Genomic DNA, 19,448 nt, shown 5'->3' with positions numbered 1-19,448 from the left:
AAGGCACTGGCTACAAAACCCGATGATCTCAGTTCGATCCCAGGACCCACACAGTGGAGCCGAGAACTGAACCCTGAAGGTTGTCCTCTGACACACATGCAGATAAACGGAGGGGGTGAGCAAATCGATGATGTGTGAACTGTGAAACCTGGGCTCCCCGCTTCCTGGGAGTGACTCGGAGACTTTGCTGTTTTGTTCTGCCTGTTCTTGCTACACATTTAGAAATGTTGTGTTTTCAAACATTTGACATTTTCAGTGTCTAAGAGTCTAGAGAAGAGTAACTAACACACTGGCTCGGGAGGGATGGGGGCACACTCCACCTGGTTGTCATCCACTGAATATTTGAACTTCTTGGCAGATCCTTGAGCAAGAGCCAGTGAGGCCACGTAGCCTACAAGTGCAACTCCGAAAGCTTCGGTGAGCACAGCATTGAGGATGTTCATCGGTGGCGCTCGGGGCGGAGGAATCCTAGCGAGGGAAAGATTGAATTGAAGCTGTGGGTCTTCTTGTTATTTCTGTACAACTTGCCATGACTTCCACGGCAGTAATGTTTCTGAAGTTTACAAGGAATACATGAAAGTCCCAAGGGAAAAACTAAGCATTCTTTTCCAGAGAAGCCCTGTGTTTTCACCAATATTTAGCAGAAAAGCAAAATTGTAGGAAACACCACAGGGAGAGCCCTGTGCTTTTAACTGGCATTCCTACCCAGGGAATTCAGGTCATACCGCAGAAATTCTGACTTGACAAAAGTTTCTTGTAGAAAACAAAAGCTATCTGGGTCTTCTTTTCATTGGAACTTTTCCAAATATTTATTTGGCTGGCACTGGAGCTGTGTTTGCTCCTGTGAATGGTGCAGAATTTCAGGCAATCACTAGTTTACTATCGGCAAATCTCCAAATATGCCGTTGACTTCGTTACATTAATTACATTTTTAACTCCATCTTTTCAAGAGGCAGTTAATCACGGCTTACACGAACTGAAGAAAACATGTGGGAAGATCTCATCTACTCTCTATTGCAAAATAGACCACACTTAGCTTCATTTCAAAGAAGTCTTTAAAACATTTCTCAGATAATACCCAGCCATTACGTCTTTTAGTCCCTTGAAAACCATGGAAGCCAAATGACCATTTATGTATCCCTTGTCATTTTGGGAGACTTCCCCTAAAGAATCCCTGTGGTAAAAGTAGAAGGGAGAAGTGTGATCTCATATTGGCTGGTGTCTTGCTATCTACTGTGTGAGTAGAGCGTGGCTTCTTTCTCGTTAACTGTTTCACTTCATTTTTCCAACAGCCCCAAATCAAGTACACTGCACCCATGCAGGGATGAGGAAATGTTTGGAGGAAGGTTACGAGAACAGCTGAGCTGAGGTTTGCTCTCAGCTCTTGATTTTCAAAGCCAAACTTTTTCAATTGCTTAAGAGGGTTTCTGGAAAGAGAATTCAAGTCAGGGTGAACAAGAATAGATGGAGGACAGCCATGAAGGTTTGTCACCCATTCAAACTACCCCTTACTGCCAAAACATTGTTATGACTACACAGCATAAGATACGTATTATACAAGACGTAAAATGAAGAAATGGAACTTATATTTCACTCCAGTTAAATGTGACTGATAACAACGGGACTGAAGAAGAATCAGTGAGTTGGCTTTCAAAGGAAAAGCAGAGGAGCCTTTAGGAAACTAAAGTTGTTTGAAGAAACCCTCCTTTGCCTGCATCTACACAGGCCACCAAACACAGGATTTCTTCAAAATCATCCTTTTTTTTCCAGTTTCTGACACCTTTTTCTACTATTTCTTTGTTTTAAGGAGAATAAAAGTAAAATATAGAAGACCCAAAAATTTTATCCTTGTCTCAAAATTTTTATGTGTCTGTTTTATACAGCCTATAAGAAGAAGACTAATTCCTAAGGTTTTAATTTTTCTCCACTGTTTCTTGTCGGCCTTTCTTTGGAAGGTCCTTCATCCTATTACTATGTTACACATGGGAAACATTCTCTTGAAATGTGGAGGAAAACTAGAGAGCCAGGCCAGCTCGACTTTGCCCTCCTCTACAACTCTCTGCTCAGACCTGTGGGCTTCCATTTCCACGGGACGCTTGTTTACATTTATCATAACTTAAGAGAAATAAAAATGACCACAAGAACTTATGTGGCTGAAGAATTAAACTGACCCAAGTCCAGGAGTTTGCAAATTTGGCAACTTCCATTATTTTATTGCCAAATCTTTGCAAATACTTTTGGAGTCTTTTACTTGAAGCAATGCTGCACAAAATAACTACAGTAGCTCATTGAATAACAGGTTAGCTTATTACCTAGAAAATTACTATTTTTCCACATGTTGGGTTTGTCAGTTATAATAAAAAAATTAATTAGAATTTTGCCTCATACAGCCACTAAAAGAAATGAAATCCATACGTATCCAGGACCAGGTCCTTTGAACATCAAAAACGAACACTCAGATAAACACATATTAAAAGAAAGGCTACATTACCCCTTTGGAATGTGTCCAACAACTTCTAATCCATATGTGTTTTCCATGTTGGTACAATAGCAAGCGAATGAGGCAGCAATGATCTGTGTAGTTACATTCGGAAACAAAAGAAAGAAAGACATATAAGTGTGTGTGTGTGTGTGTGTGTGTGTGTGTGTGTGTGTGTGTGTGTTACTAGAGGGCTTCAAATACCTAAAATCATTCCAAAATATATATGTCCCAGAATTACTATTTATTAATGAACTACTAAGAGTTAAGCCAGCAGTGGTGTTGCAAGTCAGTAATCCTAGCAGACAGGATGCCAAGATAGGGGGATTTCAAATTTGAGAGCAGCATGGATTATACAATAAGGTCTTGAATTTAAAAAATGAAAAATAAAATAAACAGGGGAGAGGAATAACAAGAAAATGGTTAACAGGCACACGGTGAACTTGGCTAGGAAGCATTAACTTCTGATATCTTGGAACACAGTTCAATAAATATCTTCCATTGGTAATGATTAACCATGTATTTTAAAATCCCTAGTAAAAGAATGCAAAATAACCAAGACAATGGATATGCCAATGGTTATGATCTGATAATTAAACTGTAAACACAGTGTCTCACTGAGCTAATTAGTATATACAGTTACCAATTAGGAGGCAAGTACAATTCTAAAACAAAGTTCTTAAACTCAGGTGCCCTTCTCAGTTTTCAGGGTACAGTATGTACAATCTCATGGGTTTTATTCAACATTGTGCTTAGTACCCACCCAATTATGTCCAATTTTGAAGACACAAAAGACACAAAATGTAGTGGTGTGTGTGTGTGTGTGTGTGTGTGTGTGTGTGTGTGCGCGCGCACACACGTGTGAAGCACTGCATTCAACCTACTTTTCTCTCATGACATGAAGAGGTCTTTATGAGAACATTCTCCCTCTGTTAGTAACAAATATTGATCTATAGCCTGCTTAATTTTTTTTTTTTAATTTGAGGTTTTATCTCTTTCGTGAAGTAAAACATGCCAGATACTAGTCTGGTGGGACAACTGACTTTCAGAAGCCCTCAAGGAGGCTCAGATATCTTACTTTGATGTTATTGAAATATTCAAGCAAGGTCACTTGTTGGCTCTATAATCATAGTCAGTGTGTCTATATGAGTGTGTGTGTGTATGTTACATGTGTGCATACATATTTGCCTGTGTGGCGGCACACGTTTGCATGTGTGCAAACGCACATGGATTCATGTACATGTAGAGGACCAAAGTTGATGTTTTTTGCAGTTCCTCCTTATTCCCTGAGAAGGGTCTCTCAGTCAAGCCCAGAGCACCTCTGTATGTCTAGTCTGGGTTGTCAATTTTTCCTGAGGATCCCCTATTAACACCTTCCAGGGCTGAAAACACAGGTAGTCTGCCTTGCTTGAGGGGTATTTATAGGAGTCCTGGATATCGGAACTCTAGTCCTCACACTTATACACTTAACCAGTGAGCTGTCCCCTCTGCCCCAAGTCTTCTTTAAGCAGATACCAGAGCAAGGTCAGTGTCTGCCGTATTGGTCACGCCCTTGAGAATCCCCTGCACATTTTCACACTCTCATCTTCTAGTGCTTTAGTAGCTATGGGGTTTCGAGGTTGTCTGACTTGAGGTCCCTCTTGACAGTGTGTGAATTTCTGCTCCCTGAGAACATAGGCTAAACCTTTTAGGTAGAGATTTGAGGTTGATTTGAAGAGATGCTGCTGAACAAAGTTAATGTCAGTTATTCTGACATATTACAATATACTTTCATGACCCACTGTGTTTGGCTGTGTTCAGATTATATTTGAGATCCTAAATACAAAAGGCAAAGAACACTATCAAATTGGGCTACTTTAAGAATAACCATTGGGGAAAAGTAAAAACTAGTTTTATCACCTAAAATGAGACTTAAGAAATCTTCTGTGGACAAATACAAATGAACCAATGCAAACAGTTTGTAAAGATTCATATTCTTAATATGAATGCATAACTCATATATTTAAAGTTCAAATTCCCCACAATCGTGACCAGAAAAAAAAGGCTAACAAAATTACATGATCAAAGAAGGAACATCTAGCAATCAATGCTCAATAATATATAGCGACTTCTGTGGTTAAGTTCCTAACTATGTCTTTGCTTGATGCTTAACTGAACTTACAAGTTTCTAAAACAGCAAATGAACTTAAAAAGCAAAACGCTATTTTGAATTTAACAAGGAAAAGGCAAGAATAAACTGTACAAATATCAATGTGATATAATAGTAATTTTTAAGTCCCTGAGATGGCCACTGAGACAGCATCTGCTTCCTTGCTGTATTTCTCTGACACAATTCAGCTTCTTCATCAGTTCCTCTTAAGTACTTTGATGTGAGATTCCCCTCTGTATTCTGTGATTACCATTGATTAATAAAGAACTTCTTTGAGCATATAGCAGGGCAGAACAGAACTAGGTGGGGAAAGGTAGGCTGAATGCTGGGAGAAAGAAGGCAGAATCAGAGAGAAGCCATGGAGCCACCGTCAGAGACAGTCATGCCGAAACTTTACTGGTAAACCACAGCCACATGGCGATACACAGATTAATACAGATGGGTTAGTTTATGATATAAGAGTTAGCCAGAAATACGCTTAAGCTATTGGACAAACAGTATTGCAGATAATATGGTTTCTGTGTGGTTATTTCATGTCTGAGTAGCCAGAAACAAACAAGCAACCTCATACAACAGTATTTTGCCAAATATATATATAAAACCATATATATATATATATATATATATATATATATATATATATATATATATATGGTTACTGTTCTTCAACGTGGTCAAGAAGGGATTCTGCTCCAGATGTTAAAGATAGTTCTAATCTGGCCCTCCTCCAACTTTCATGTTCCCCATAAATTGGAAGCTTTATAAGAAAAAAGAAGAGGTACCCAACTCAAACTCTACCCTTGTTTCTCCTCTGTGCTAGAGAGATATTCAAATGTCTATCATTTCCTTCATATGTGGTACTTAGCCTGGTTGCAGTGGCTCTTCCTCACCACAGTAACCTAGGGAAGACCAAGCGGGGCAGTGGTGAAGGTAGAGTGGACATGTCCAAAATTTGACACCAGCTCAGGGATATCCACGAGTGTGTATAGGATACCTTATGAGTAGGATGGGGCTGGTGGGGGAGAGACAGAGCAAGCTAGCATGCATCTCCTCATGAGGCTACATTCTCCCAGACTCGCAGGAGCAGAATTCTCTATTGTAACCTGGTTTCCAAGGTCATCACTTAGATTCAGTAGTCAAAGGTAAAACAAAACAAAACAAAAACCAGAACCTGCTTTCTTTAACGTTTTGTTCTGTGACTTTTAAGTACTTGGGCTTGCACTGGCACCTTCACCAAGGGTCTTGAAAGTCCATGTCACCTCAAGAATATCTGCCATCTTAGAATGATCCTTACGAGTTTTCTAGAGAGTGCCACTTGCTTTGTGACTAGATTGGGGTCTGTTTCCCTACATTATTTTTAAATTTTGGCTTTATAAAACTTTTAATGCAGCTTTCTAAGATGAAATAGGCATCTTTTAACCTCTCCAGAACTTTGAGATAAGATGGCATGGATCTTGCCCTTAAAATTTCAATCAATGAAGTTATTTAGATGCTATTTGTAATATACATGAAAATCCAAGGACCATTTAAGTTCTTTAATGTAAACCATGATCATGATCACATCATTTTGATATTTCATTAAATTCTCCCAGGAGAGGCTCTTAAAACTTCAGTCTTCAGAAGCAAGACATGATATATTTTTCCAGTCACAAATGTATTTTAAAGTACCAGCCTGGGCCCACAAAAATCCTGAGCATCTTCTCAGACAAGTAAAATGAGTTCAGTAACAGGAAAATCAACAAGCTTTCCAGTCACTAATGAGTATTTTCTAGGTAACAGCTCCACGTGCATCATAGGGGTTTCAAGGCAACAGCATAGGTGTCATATTTTATAGTTTTGCATAAGATCATACCCAATATCATTTGAGACTCATTCTTAGACATGTCTCTTATGAGATCTCAAGCGATATGTACTCTTATTTTTATAAAAAATTAAAAGCATATGAGAAATGCTGTATGAATTGAAAACATATGTCCTTCCTTCTTAAAATTATTGACTCAAAATGTTTCTTACATTAATGTATATCCATGCAAATTAGTCTGCCATTAATGAGACACAGGAATGGCAGTGGGTTACTGTTGAAAATATAGCAAGCATCTGCAGACTTACACCCTCCCCCCACCAAAAACAACTAAGTGTTATTGATTGCATACTTACCAAAACTAAGTCGACAGGAAGAACAACTTTAATTTTTCTCTTAAACTGTTCATTCAGCTCTTTAACGAGAACAAGAACAACGATGCTCAGCAAGGATAAGAGCAGCGCCTCCAGCTGAACAGACTTGATGTTCTCGAAAACATAGGCATAAATCTACAGGAACAAGAAAGGAGCAAAATCAGGGTTGCCCGCAAAACACCGGAATGCAAATATGGCCCTAAATAAACTTCACAATGCTTTATTTAAAAAGTCCTAACGCCCAGAGGATGCAAAGGTAGGAAGGAGGAGAAGGGCTAGAAGGGAAAAAGCCATGTTTTCATGCATAAATTTCCTTGTCCTTGGTTCTTCCATCAGACTCAGGTCAGTCTCTTCCTACATACGAAACTATTAAAGCCAACAATGCCCCTGACTCCTTCCTTGACACATGAATGGGCAGAGGCACCTTTCGAATCCCACCACCCTTCTAAGTTTAACAGGAACACACACATACAACACACACACACACACACACACACACATGTCAAGAGCTGGTATTTAATCAACATCAGATGCTTGGCTCATTATAATCTATCATGTTCGCAGTTACTCAGCATTTGTTGACTTATCAGCACATATGTGTGGCAGTGCTTCGGTTGACAAGGATGAGCAATTTAGAAAGAGCCTGAGTATTCATCCACTCCACTATAGAGTATAGGGATCACTACTAATTTAATCAGTTAATACAGCATGATGGTAATAACACGGATTGGATACCTGAAGTATATTACTTAATGTGTGAAAAAGGATGATTGCCCTTCCAAAACCAGTAAACAGGAACTGAACAGGCTACAGATGGGAGGAGGTGGAGGAAGAAGTCTGTGGAAGTATTTTATATTACGGTCACATGTATAAGACTCAGAGCATAGGCTATAAGGAAAGCAAGGCATGATTTCTAGAAATGGATGCTCAAGAAACTAATACAGGACTGAGGAGATGGCTCTGCCGGCTCAGCATTCAACAGCCCAGACCCACGTCAAAAAGCCTGAGCACTGGCAGGTGCTTATCAGCTGCACACTGGGAAGGGGGACAGGAAGATCTCAGGGGCACGCTGGACGGCCAGCCTAGACATGTCTCTGAGCTCCAGATTTCTGCCTCAAAAAATAAGGCAGAGAGCAATTAAAGAAGACCCAGATACTGACCTCCAGAAGCCTGTGCAATCACCTACACACGTTCACACACATGCTACCATCAAACTATTTGTGACCATGAAGAAGGTATGATAATAGCACATTAATATTAGATGATCAATGTTGCTAATCTCAGATGGCAAATAAATAAATTGAGAGTAAAGTCAAGGAAACAAATCACATTAAAGCCTGCATAAAGTTGAGGCCTTGTATTTGTTCAGCTAAGTGACAAAAACATTTAACTCAATAATTTAGAGTCTTGTGAGTACCTGCCTACCTGCCAGGTCAACTTGCATAGACAGAGGACATGTTTTGAGGAATCCTAAATTATGTGTGAAGGAGAGAAAAAAATAACTAACTTAAATCTAATTTTTGGTCTATATAAACATTTGATGTTAAGCAACCTAATTTGAAAATTGTTTTTAAATTTGACTTTGTGTGTATCCAGACTAGTGTTTATGTTCTACCTTCTTGGACATACCTCTGAATTGTACATATTGAGCATGGTCATTAGCTTTCTAATCATTCTGACAAAGAAAATGTAGTGAAGCTTCACTTGGAGAAAACAACTCGGGTCATGTCAGGTTGTCCAAACTTTAACTCACAGATGGAGCCATAATAATACTAATGATAATCATAATAATAATGACAACAACCACAAACCATCCACTGTGAAATCAGATACATTTAGAAATGCATCATAAAACATGGAGCAGGTAGTTTTGCTTCCTACTGCTCAACCCTTCTCAACATGGCTTCAGGAGAAACAGATCATGCTTTTCCAGTCCTACACACTGGAAATGAAAATCGTTTGCAGAGCCCCTATGAGTGACAGAAACCCAGTCGGAGACTGTAGAGATGGCTCAGTGATTAATAGCATTGATTTCTCCTCCAGAGGTTTGATCCCCAGCACCTACCTAAACTCCAGTTTCAGGGGATCCAATGCCCTCTCCTGGCCACTACAGACACTGCAGGTGCATGGTGCACAGATAAACACTCATGCAAAACACCCGTGGACATAAAATCAAATAGAACTAAATTAATTTTTAAAATTTATTAAAAAATACAAAGTTTTCCTCAGTGTGATAAATCTCAATGAGGAAGGGCATAAACAGAGTGTCAACAAATTCTCTCAAAATACATGTCTCTGTCCAGTGGTTTAAGGGTAATTGAGAATAATACGGAGATTGTTCATCCAAGACCCAATCATTCAAATGTCTTAAAGCCCTGCATTATTCCTTATGCCTTTCCCCCACGAGATTTAAAGTATGCCATGACAATGAGGCTCCCAATCCATACCAGATTGTTATGTGATGCGCACTTGGAGAACATGTGTTTGCAGTCATACAAATGACCACCCCAGAATGAGAGGAATGAGAGCCCCCCTCAGGGATTTTATTGTCTGTCTGGATTAAACTACAGCTCGTCAAACAAAGCATGTCTCACAAGATGCTGCAGAAAAGCATGGGGGTGGGTGGACAAGGACTCATTAAAATAAGAACACAGGCATGAAGAACATAATAGGAGAACCGGCTGGGAGGAGTCCTCATGAGTGTCATGTGGACCCACTGAGAGAAGTCACAAGCTACATCAGCTTATGGGATGCGGGTGGCGCAGGCAGATCTGCAGAGCTGAGGTAAGGACAAACGCAAGCGTTTCTATATGATCACATAGTGCTCTGGGCATCCTAAACACACGCTAAACGTCTTTAAACTCTAATCCAGTTGTCTTGACACTCCAGTACACACTTACTATACTAGTTAAAAGTTCCTAAAGGGATCGCTATTGACCTCTCAGAGTTCAGAGGAGCAACAGCAATGCTGTAGAGACGCATAGCCAAGTTTGTAGAACTGCCTGATCAGCTTAATAACCAAGCTGAGGGCTTCTGGAGCTATAATGGTCGTTTGTTATAGGGCATATATGGAAATCCATATATACACAAACAAACCCGTTTTGAGATAGTTCAAAGAATGAAAATTACTTATTCATATACATTGTTACATTCAATTTAAACAGATGTGATGTTTTTATGAAACACTATATAGATACTTTTACACATACAAACACACACGTTTTTAGCTGAGTTGGCCATTTTTATAAGTTTGTCTATTTTTTCAGTGCTGGATTCTCAACTCCTTGAAAAGTATCTGAAAGAAGGCAACACTGTCAAGTGAACTAACATTCTGTTCTGATGTGGCGAAAGCAAAAATTAGCCTCTGAATGGGATGTAGTGGAACATAAGACTCTGAAAGAGGAAAGGCCAGATTTATATAAATGCCTTCTTTTCTCACTGTGGAGACTTGGGCTAAGCCTCTGAGGTGGGTCTGTAGCTGCATCCACTTGTGCTTACCGAGGTTCTAGGGGGAAACAATGATATAAACGCTACAGCTACCATCATAAAAATTCCAAGTAGCCTGTCTTTGGTGTGTCGATCTGATCTAAATGATCAGATGTTTAGTATCAAAATTTCTAAGAATGAATCAAAATCGTAGGCAGAAAAGGCTGACAGTATTGGTTAACTAAAAAGCCAAAGGCCTCCCTGAAGTCAGCCCCAGACATTTGTTTTTCTCTGCGCAATAGTGACCGAGAATGTAAGACCCTGCAGAGAGACACACTCACGCAGGGAGAGAATACCAGGATGTCCACTTACAAAGCTCGTGACACAAAACAAAGATCTCACATGCTTAGAAAATATGAACAGGTGTTAAATACATAATGGACTGTTTCTTCAAGCCTCAGCTAACTAGAAATATCTGTCACCCGAAGGCATCTCCTTTCCTAGCACCCTGGTTACTACAAAAAACTACCGAGGAGGAAAAGTTAGTTAAAATGTCTTAAAGTATGAGAACAACATTGATAATAACTCTTCGTTGGTAATTCAGAACTACCTACAAAGGGACCCCAAACAATTAAATACATATTTCCATGCAAAATGAAGCACATAAGCCCTTTGGTATTATTTTTTATGCATGTGCCATCTCTGTACTCAGGATCTGTCATGAGGAAGGTTGCACTGCACTAGGAAAATGGGAGTATCAGTAAAACCAGAAAGTTTTGCTAAATGTCAGCATTCTATTTGAATAATAGGTACAAAGTAATAACTGTCAATATAGTAGTCTTAATTTTAAATATATAATTTAGAGTTAGTCATCAGCCACAAGGCCAGGACTGTTTCCAGAGGGGAAAAACGCTAACTTTTACATACGCTCATTCATGTGCAGACTTTTGTCAGAACACATCTGACCTGATCCATGCACAAATACATGTCTGGAAATGTGGACGTTTCGTACATTTTGGGAAGAGCGTCTTCTGGAGAAGGACCCACTGAACTGTTGTGACCATGTGACTGCCACCGTCTCACAGTGGAGTTTGCTGAAGGGTCTGTCTAGTTGAACACTGCTGCAGCTGGTAAGAGTCTGCACATCTGCAGGCTACGTCTCCTAGGCAGAGTGCAGGAGTGAGGAAAAGAATCACAATTTCTGACTTTCATTTAGAGTGTTTTAAGAAAAGAACTCTTCTGTCTGCTCCGCCATCATGTCAAGCTTGTATCTGTGGATGGCTGTCTCTCAGCTCTGAGAAAGACAAAGAGCTGAGAAATCCATGTTTTCAGAACAGAGGTGTATGACCACCTTATGAACACATTTCTCCCCAGTCACCCTATCAGACCACTTCTGTCAAGCAGTGATCCATTTTTTCCCCATAAAACTACATGAGATTCTTGTTCCTCTGTCTCTGTATCAAGCCACCTGATTTCATATCCCTCCTCCTGGGAAATAAGAACAGTATTTATCAGCTGCATCCTTAATGCTTAAGGATCTGTCAACAAAAAGTTAGTGAATATGTCTGTTCTAGCAGGTTGTTTGTTTTTTATTTTGGTTTTTCGAGACTGGGTTTCTCTGCATAGCTCTGGCTGTCCTGAAACGCACTCTATAGACAAGACTGGCCTCGAGCTCACAGAGATCCGTCTGCCTCTGCCTCGCGAGTGCTGAGTGCTGGGATTAAAGGTGTGTGCCACCACCGCCCGGATCTAGTAGTTTTTTAATCAAGGATGGATGCTCCTTTCTTCATCATTTCATGGAGGTCAGAGCAATATTTCAAGATTGTTGCATTCTTCCTTAAAGCAGCAATCATGCCGTTGGTGCATTCACCCAGGAACCTCAGCTGCCCCAACATGACCCGCCACCACAGCTGTTTCTCGCCTGATGATATTTGAATCCAAGCTCCTGGTAAGTCCACAAATCCCCAAAGCCTGTCTTTCATCATTCTCCAACAAATGTTTAAACAAGTTTCCCTGCTTCGAAGATTTGGATGTCTCCTATCAACTTTGCCTACGTACCATTACATTATTAAATATTTCAAGAGCAGTACTGATAAGCTTCTTATAATTCCTTCCTGCAAAGCAGTGAACACAAATACCAAAAGAAAAGAGAGAAATACTGAGTATTGGTCTCAGGTTACAATGTCATTAGTACAAACAAAGCATCAAAAAGGACAGAAAAACAACATCTATACATTTTTACATAGATTTCCAATCAACGATTGTATCTCATGCTGGGAATAAATCCATTCACTCTTGCTTCAAGGGAAAAATGAAGTCTCAAACCAGAATGGGAAGCATGGTATGTCAAGCAGCTAGAAACAACATGGGCACACAAAATTCTCTTGAACCAAACATTTAGCCAAGCATACCACAGCTCACGTGGCACTCAGCCATCCCTTGTTTAGAAAAATAAGCTTAATTTGAATTACTTGAGCACTGGGTTTGCGGTGGGGCATTTTTCAGTGAACTGTGGAGGATGGGTGATGCTTAGCCCAAGATGGTTGAGTTGCAAAAATACTTGCTCTCTGATTTAGAATTCGAAAGTAACCTTGACTGTAAATGTCCATGTAGTCGCATTGGCTATTCCTGCACTACTGATTAAATCGGGCTGAGAATGAGCACTCTGTTTCCCTTTCAACTTGTTCTGTCAGGTTTTTTTTCTTTAGCTATATTGGCATTCATGCAACCCACAACAGAAATGTCACAATATCTGCAGAGAAAATGGGGCCCTTCATAAGCCACCAAAGTGTATTCTTGATGTGGAATCCCAGAGGGCCTTTATCTTTAATGTAGATTTGTTCTCCAAATATAAACTTTATTTGTACATACTTAGTTGTGATCTCATTCTCTATAAAAGAAAATGTTTCCTTGGCTCTGAATTCCCTCTGACGTTTCGATTCCACTTTATTAGCATTCTTGGTTTTTGCTTTTGCAATCTGTGGACAGCAAACCAGAGAAGCGTTGTACTTGTACTTTGGGGTATAGATACACACAAAACTGTTTTCCATTTTAAAGTCTGCATTTCTAAGGGTGAAAGTAAAAACTTCCCAGAAGAGTCACTGGAAATGTTGCCAAGTTTGCCTTCTCTCCTGAGTTCAATGCACGGAACTGTGCAAAATCGTTTAGAACAGTATTCACGTAAAGCCAGGCCATGGAGATGAACTTTGCCAAGTTTCTCAGAGGCTGCAGTAGGCTCAGCACTGGCGCCTTCTCAAGGAAATCCACATGTGCAAAGATGAACGAGGAATTTCTGTCATTTTTATTATGCCCTTTGGGAAAAACACCCTTCCTAGTAAGACATACTTCATTATCTCTCGGTTTTTAAAAAGCATTTTTTATTCTAAAGAATGAATGTTTTCTGCTCTATGTTTGAAGAACCAGCTCACTAGCGTAGGAGTCACATGCCTGGCTGTGTAGAAGATGAACATAGAGCACTTTCACAAGACAGAGTGACCCTTCTAACATGACTATTTCTGTTTAATCTTAATATATTAAAGTATAGCACATAGTTTACTAAGTGGCATTATCATTGTCAAGAAGATTTGGGACAAAATTAGTAGAAAATTGTGAATAAAATTTAAAATACAGATGTCCTCGAATCTCATGATGAGCTCTCATTAAAAGCAGAAATCTTTACCTTCAAGGTTTATAAGTTTTCAGTTCATTGTGACTTTTGAGCTGCAAAGAGACTTGTGAGTTTATTTTATTGCTTCATCTCATGCATCTGACTGAAAGTCTTTTAGGGAAGAGAAGCATTGTTATTCATTAATTAATCAGAAGTGTGAAGAATCTAGACTTTTATATCTATTCATCACCAATAAGAAGACAGTGGTTGGCCTTTATTAAATAGCTATGCTCTAGACTTTTTTTTAATTAATCCCCACAGAGTATAATTGTCATCAGTTAACAAAACTGGCAGCCAGAGTTTAAAGGCACCATATCATTTTTTTCAGTCCCTAGTTGTACCTACGGTCTGATTCTGAGTTTCTTGAATTCTGACATTCAAACCCCATTGTCATTTCTATGAGAAAAAACAACAACAGATTAATTAGTTACCTGGTCCTAATAAAGTCATGGAAACTAAAAATTAACCCAGAACAAAAGTTAATTTTTTACCTTTCAAATAACTGGAGAATGGATTACAATGTCCTTCAAAGTCTTTACAAAATAGTTGTTTATTCAAGAAAGAAATTTTTCTAAGAAGTGAAATATAGATAGAAATTTGAACAAAGAGAAAGACAGAGTTGGGCATGAAGGAAATAAGGAAGAGAAATGAGAAGTGGATAAATTAGACCTCATTGCACCAGTTCTTTTTATAACTATGAGGGTGTGATGGCTGATCAGGGCTGTTAACGTGACTGCTCCCATCTGGAATCAATAAAACCCCAAGCAGCTGAACGTACCTGTGAAGGAGTGTCATGACTGGATTACTTGAGGAGAAAAGACCCCATTAAATCTGGCCACACCTTCTGGTTTCCAGCCTATACAAAAAGGCAAGGAAGATGGGAACGTTCGCTTTTCCTCTGCTTACCTTCACTCCTGATGTCAAGCTTATCTATCCTGAGCTGAGGCATTCTTTCACTGGTATAAGAGCCTACTTCTTCAGGATTCCAATGTTGACTGAAGACCAGCTAAAATATCCAGTCTCAAGGACTCAACAACTACTGGATTATTGGCCTTTTGGCTGTTGAACTAGCTGTACCACAACCTGCAAGTAATTATATTAAATTGTGTGTGTGTGTGTGTGTGTGTATCTGGGTCTGTGTATGTTTGTGTATTATGGTCACTATTAGGAGTTATAGATTTGTTGGAGTAGGTGTGACCTTGTTGGAAGAACTGTGCTACTATGGGGGTGGGCTTTCAGGTCTCCTATGCTCAAGCTGCGCTCAGAGTGATGCTGTTTACTTCCTGTTGTTTAAAGAGAAAGATGTAAGAATCTCAGCTCCTCCTACTCCAGCACCACATTTGCCTGCATGCCACCATGTCCTGCCATGATAATGATGGACTAAATCTCCAAAATGGTAAACCACCTCAATGAAATGTTTCCTCAACAAGAGTTGCTGTGATCGTGGTGTCTCTTCACAGCAACAGAAACCCTAAGACATGTACATATAAATATATATAAATGGATTCATTTTTTTTCATTCTTTCAATGCTGTTCCTCTGGAGAATCCTGACAAACACCGAGGATTTGAGAGTTATTCTAAAAGTTTCTTATAAATATAAGGACACTTTAAATTCTGGGTGGTCACTCAGAGTATCAAGTAAGATTTATGAAGCCTTGCTCCCATGAGCAGACTTGTTAGCAACTTTCACCTACAAATCAAAGAGTGGCCAGGGGTACTTAGCTGCAATTTGTATTCTGTGCTATGGAACAATGGTTTTAGCCTGTAAGCATTTGTTTCTTGTACTTGTTTAATAAAATGCTGATTGACCAGTAGCCAGGCAGGAAGTAGAGGCAGGGCAATGAGAACAGGAGAATTCTGGGAAGAGAATTCTGCAGGCTGCAGTCATGATCCAGACAGAGAGTAAGCAAGATGTGACTGCCTCTTCAAAAAAAGTACCAAGCCACGTGGCTAACATGGACAACAATAATGGGCTAATATAGGTTATAAGAGTTAATAAGAAGTCTGAGCTAATGGGCCAATTAGTTTTTGACTAATGTAGACCTCTGCACATTTCTTTAGGGTTGAATGGCTATAGGACCGGGTAGGACAGAAATCCGGACCACAGTTGTGCCAGCTTTCCATTACTGCAACAAACATGTGAGACTCATGGATAGAGAAAAGGATTCTCTCAGCTAATAGTTTCAGAGGTTTCAGTCCACGTTCATTTGCCCCTTGCTTACTAGTCTGTAGCAAAGGCAACAACTTATGGCTGCTTGCTTTATGGTCTGGAAGAAAAAGAGAAACTGGCCCCCTCTCACAAGGCCCTGCTTCTTAAAGATGCTACTATTTTTGTGGAACAAGCCTTTATGTTAAATCTAGCGCTTTCAGACACATTCGCATTCAAACTGCAGCAATACCTATTACTCAAAACAATTGAAAGTCCTTCCTATAATCTAAGAGAGCAGAATAAACACTATACCACTTCACGGATCTGAGTGAAACCATCTGCTAAAAGTGTTCCACTGAGGGGAGCACACTTTCAAGCTCAGAGATGCCAATAGACAGAGATGTTACAAACTTAACTTAGATAACAGGCTTTCTTTATTGTACAGATCAGCAGCCCTATGGAAGGAAGGAAAACCACTGGTGTGAGTCTCAGGAAATACCTACTACAAACCAAAGGAACAGAACAAAAGGAGACTGTTTTCTCTCAAAATTGACAGAAAAGGTCAATGCTACTGGAATTATTAGAGGGCATGTAAGCTAAACTTGATTTTTAAAAATAAAAACCAGTGTCCAAGACTATTAATATTTGTGACAGGCTCATTATGCAAGCTTATAAAATATTCTATACCTTAAGTTATGTGACAATATATATCAGTGGTGTGTTCTTTTTCCCTTCACAGCCTGAGTAGCTTTCAAACAGGATATAAGAGTGTTTAAAACTCAGAAAGAAACAGTCAGAAAGCAAAAAAAAAAAAACCCAAACTTAATTCATGAATTTTCTTCCAAGTGCTCTGACCAGATGGCCAGAGCCTTGCATGATTTGATTTTCTCTGTATTGTAACACTGAGTTCAGACCTCCCATTTTAGGTACACCTTAAACAATTAGAACCAAGTTCAAATTCACATTCTGATCACCAGATTATCTCAACTGAACTATACTAAAACTCATTGTTGACTATCCCGGTAAAATTATCCATTGTGAATGGCTTAATTTTCAACTTATACTCAGCTTACTCCATGTTCTTCGTTAGACAGAGTAGCACAATGCACTGTAGGTCGGCTGTTAATTCACTATGTAGCTCAAGGTAGCCAGTGGCTCACTATACATTCCAGGCTGGCCCCAGACTCGCGTTTTTCCTTCCATAGGCTCTCAGGTACTGGGATTATTAGTTCGTGTCTTTCCTGTGTGGAATCATGACAATCTTTGATACAGAACTGTTAGAACACTGACCAAGAACAATGAACCATCAATTCCAACAAACCTAAGGAGCATAGAATCCTCTGATGTAGGCTAGCAAAAGTAAGATTTTTAAATATTTTCCATCAGAACAAAGCATTGCATCTTCTAGAAGCTAAGTAATGTGAATCAAAAATGTGCAATCTCAGCGCACACCTAAATCTGATGCAGTTTCTGTGTGAGATCTTATAAAAGATCTCCAAAGGCCCCATGGTGTTTGATCTAGATAAGAAAAAGTGACCTGCAGTTCACCTCACAAGAAAACAAAATACGGGAGAAGGCAATCACATACATAATACTTCAGGGAGCATGTTCACACAGTAACATACGGGGGAGGAGGAAACGTTAGTCCCAAGTCAGTGTGACTTTTTTTAAACACACTCCCAAAAACAAAGAGAATAATCAACATGCACTGATATGACCAAACAGGGCCGAGTTCTACCCCACATATATTTCCTCCTCTGCCCATGTACAGATTAACACACCATTCCCAGGCAGGTCACGGCAGAATCTCCTCCAGTTTTGTTCTGCCCTGTAGACTGGGCGTCACCAAAGGTCTTAATTCTTAGCCAGTCATCTGATGGCTTACAGCTACTTCGGTCTGTTTTGGTTTGAGTTGGGAGCATGGAATTATGTTGCTTCCTGGAGCAGTTCCAATTTTCTTGTTTTGATTTTAAGCTCTCTTGCAATGAATGAATCACTGAGCCCGGATATTACCTAAGCAACAAAACTTCAGAACCAACTTACAGCCCCACACCACCAATACTGCGGCTTTGTTACTGCTTTACCTCTGACGCAGACAAAGGGACATTAATACAACTGAGAATTTTTTTTTCAAATACCAAGTTGATAATTTTTAAACTACATAACATTTACTCCAATTTGTGTTTATTTGTGTGTGTTTGGTCATTTGGTTTTTCGAGACAGGGTTTCTCTGTAGCTTTGGTGCCTGTCCTGGAACTAGCTCTTGTAGACCAGGCTGGCCTCGAACTCACAAAGATCCGCCTGCCTCGGCCTCCCGAGTGCTGGGATTAAAGGCGTGCGCCACCACCGCCCGGCTCATGTTTGGTCATTTCTGTTTGGCATATTAAAAGTAGAGTTTCAGGAGGGCGAGGATTCAGACCCACTTCTCTTTCGTACTGGGCCTATGTCCCAGACACTACCTGTATACAATGCTATTTCAGAGAATTTCCGCATATCTCTCATCCTCACACTTACAGAATAGTGCTGTTATTAGCTCTGAGAATTCCATATATGCATGCTTTGTATTTAGAATCTTTTTCCTTTTATTTTTGAGATTATACTTTAATTACTGCATCTTTACCTTTTCAGTCTTCCTCTGGCCCAGCTATCCTACTTCCTGACATCTGCCCAAAGGACTTGACAGCCCGCTTCACAGATATTTGGTACTTTTTAACAACAGCAACAGTCAGATTTTTCAATGATAAAGTTGAAGTAAAATATCAATATGTAGAAATTCCCAGATAAATATTTGGTAAAAAATATTAAATCATCTTGATAGAGTGATTCTACAACTTGAAATTCCTAGGAGATAGTTCTGGAGTTAAAGTGTTTTCCATACAAGCATGAAGCCTGACATTCAGATCCCCAAACAGTGTAACTGCCAGGTAGGCAAGGGGCCCGCCTGTCATTCCAATGCTTAGAAGACAGAGAAGGATTCTCAGAGCAAACTGAATAGCTAAATGAGCCATAGTCGTGAGCACTGGGCTCAGTGGGATACCTTGTCCAAATGAATAGAGAGAAAAGGGAAAACTCCTGAAGCCAGCCTCAGTCTCCACATACATGTCCCCACACATGTGCCCACACACATGAGAACACACATACACACGAGAAAAAGGAAGAAACAGTCAACAATGTCATGCAGATAGCAATAAGCAAATGAAGTGAATTCCTACAACAGAATGGAAAAATGAAATGTACCAGCAACAAACTCCACAACAGAAGTGAGCCCAGTAAGTTATGTGCGCTATATATATCTGGTCGCTATTTGGACAATTAGCGTCAAGATTAAGGTCAACACAACTCCTGCTATGACACATTGATATTACTGAGCATACAACAATGCATGAAATTAAGTAAAGTGAA

At 39.7% G+C, this 19,448-nt stretch overlaps 1 protein-coding gene across 9 annotated transcripts in view; it reads right to left on the bottom strand.

Moving 5' to 3' along the window:
• Slc26a7 (solute carrier family 26 member 7) overlaps positions 1-19,448 on the bottom strand; it is a 116,048-nt gene that overhangs the window by 38,063 nt on the left and 58,537 nt on the right. For all 9 annotated transcript variants that reach the window (XM_085676985.2, XM_085676989.2, XM_048420629.3 and 6 more), the window contains 3 exons: positions 6,786-6,938; positions 2,492-2,574; positions 321-468 (listed from right to left, as the gene is read on the bottom strand). In XM_085676985.2, coding sequence (XP_085533111.2) covers positions 321-468; positions 2,492-2,574; positions 6,786-6,938 — 384 coding nt within the window. The remainder of the gene's footprint in view (positions 1-320; positions 469-2,491; positions 2,575-6,785; positions 6,939-19,448) is intronic.

The sequence above is a fragment of the Myodes glareolus genome, chromosome 16 (assembly GCF_982192425.1).
Source record: "Myodes glareolus chromosome 16, mMyoGla1.1, whole genome shotgun sequence".
NCBI lineage: Eukaryota > Metazoa > Chordata > Mammalia > Rodentia > Cricetidae > Myodes > Myodes glareolus.
This window is presented reverse-complemented; position numbering and strand designations above follow the sequence as displayed.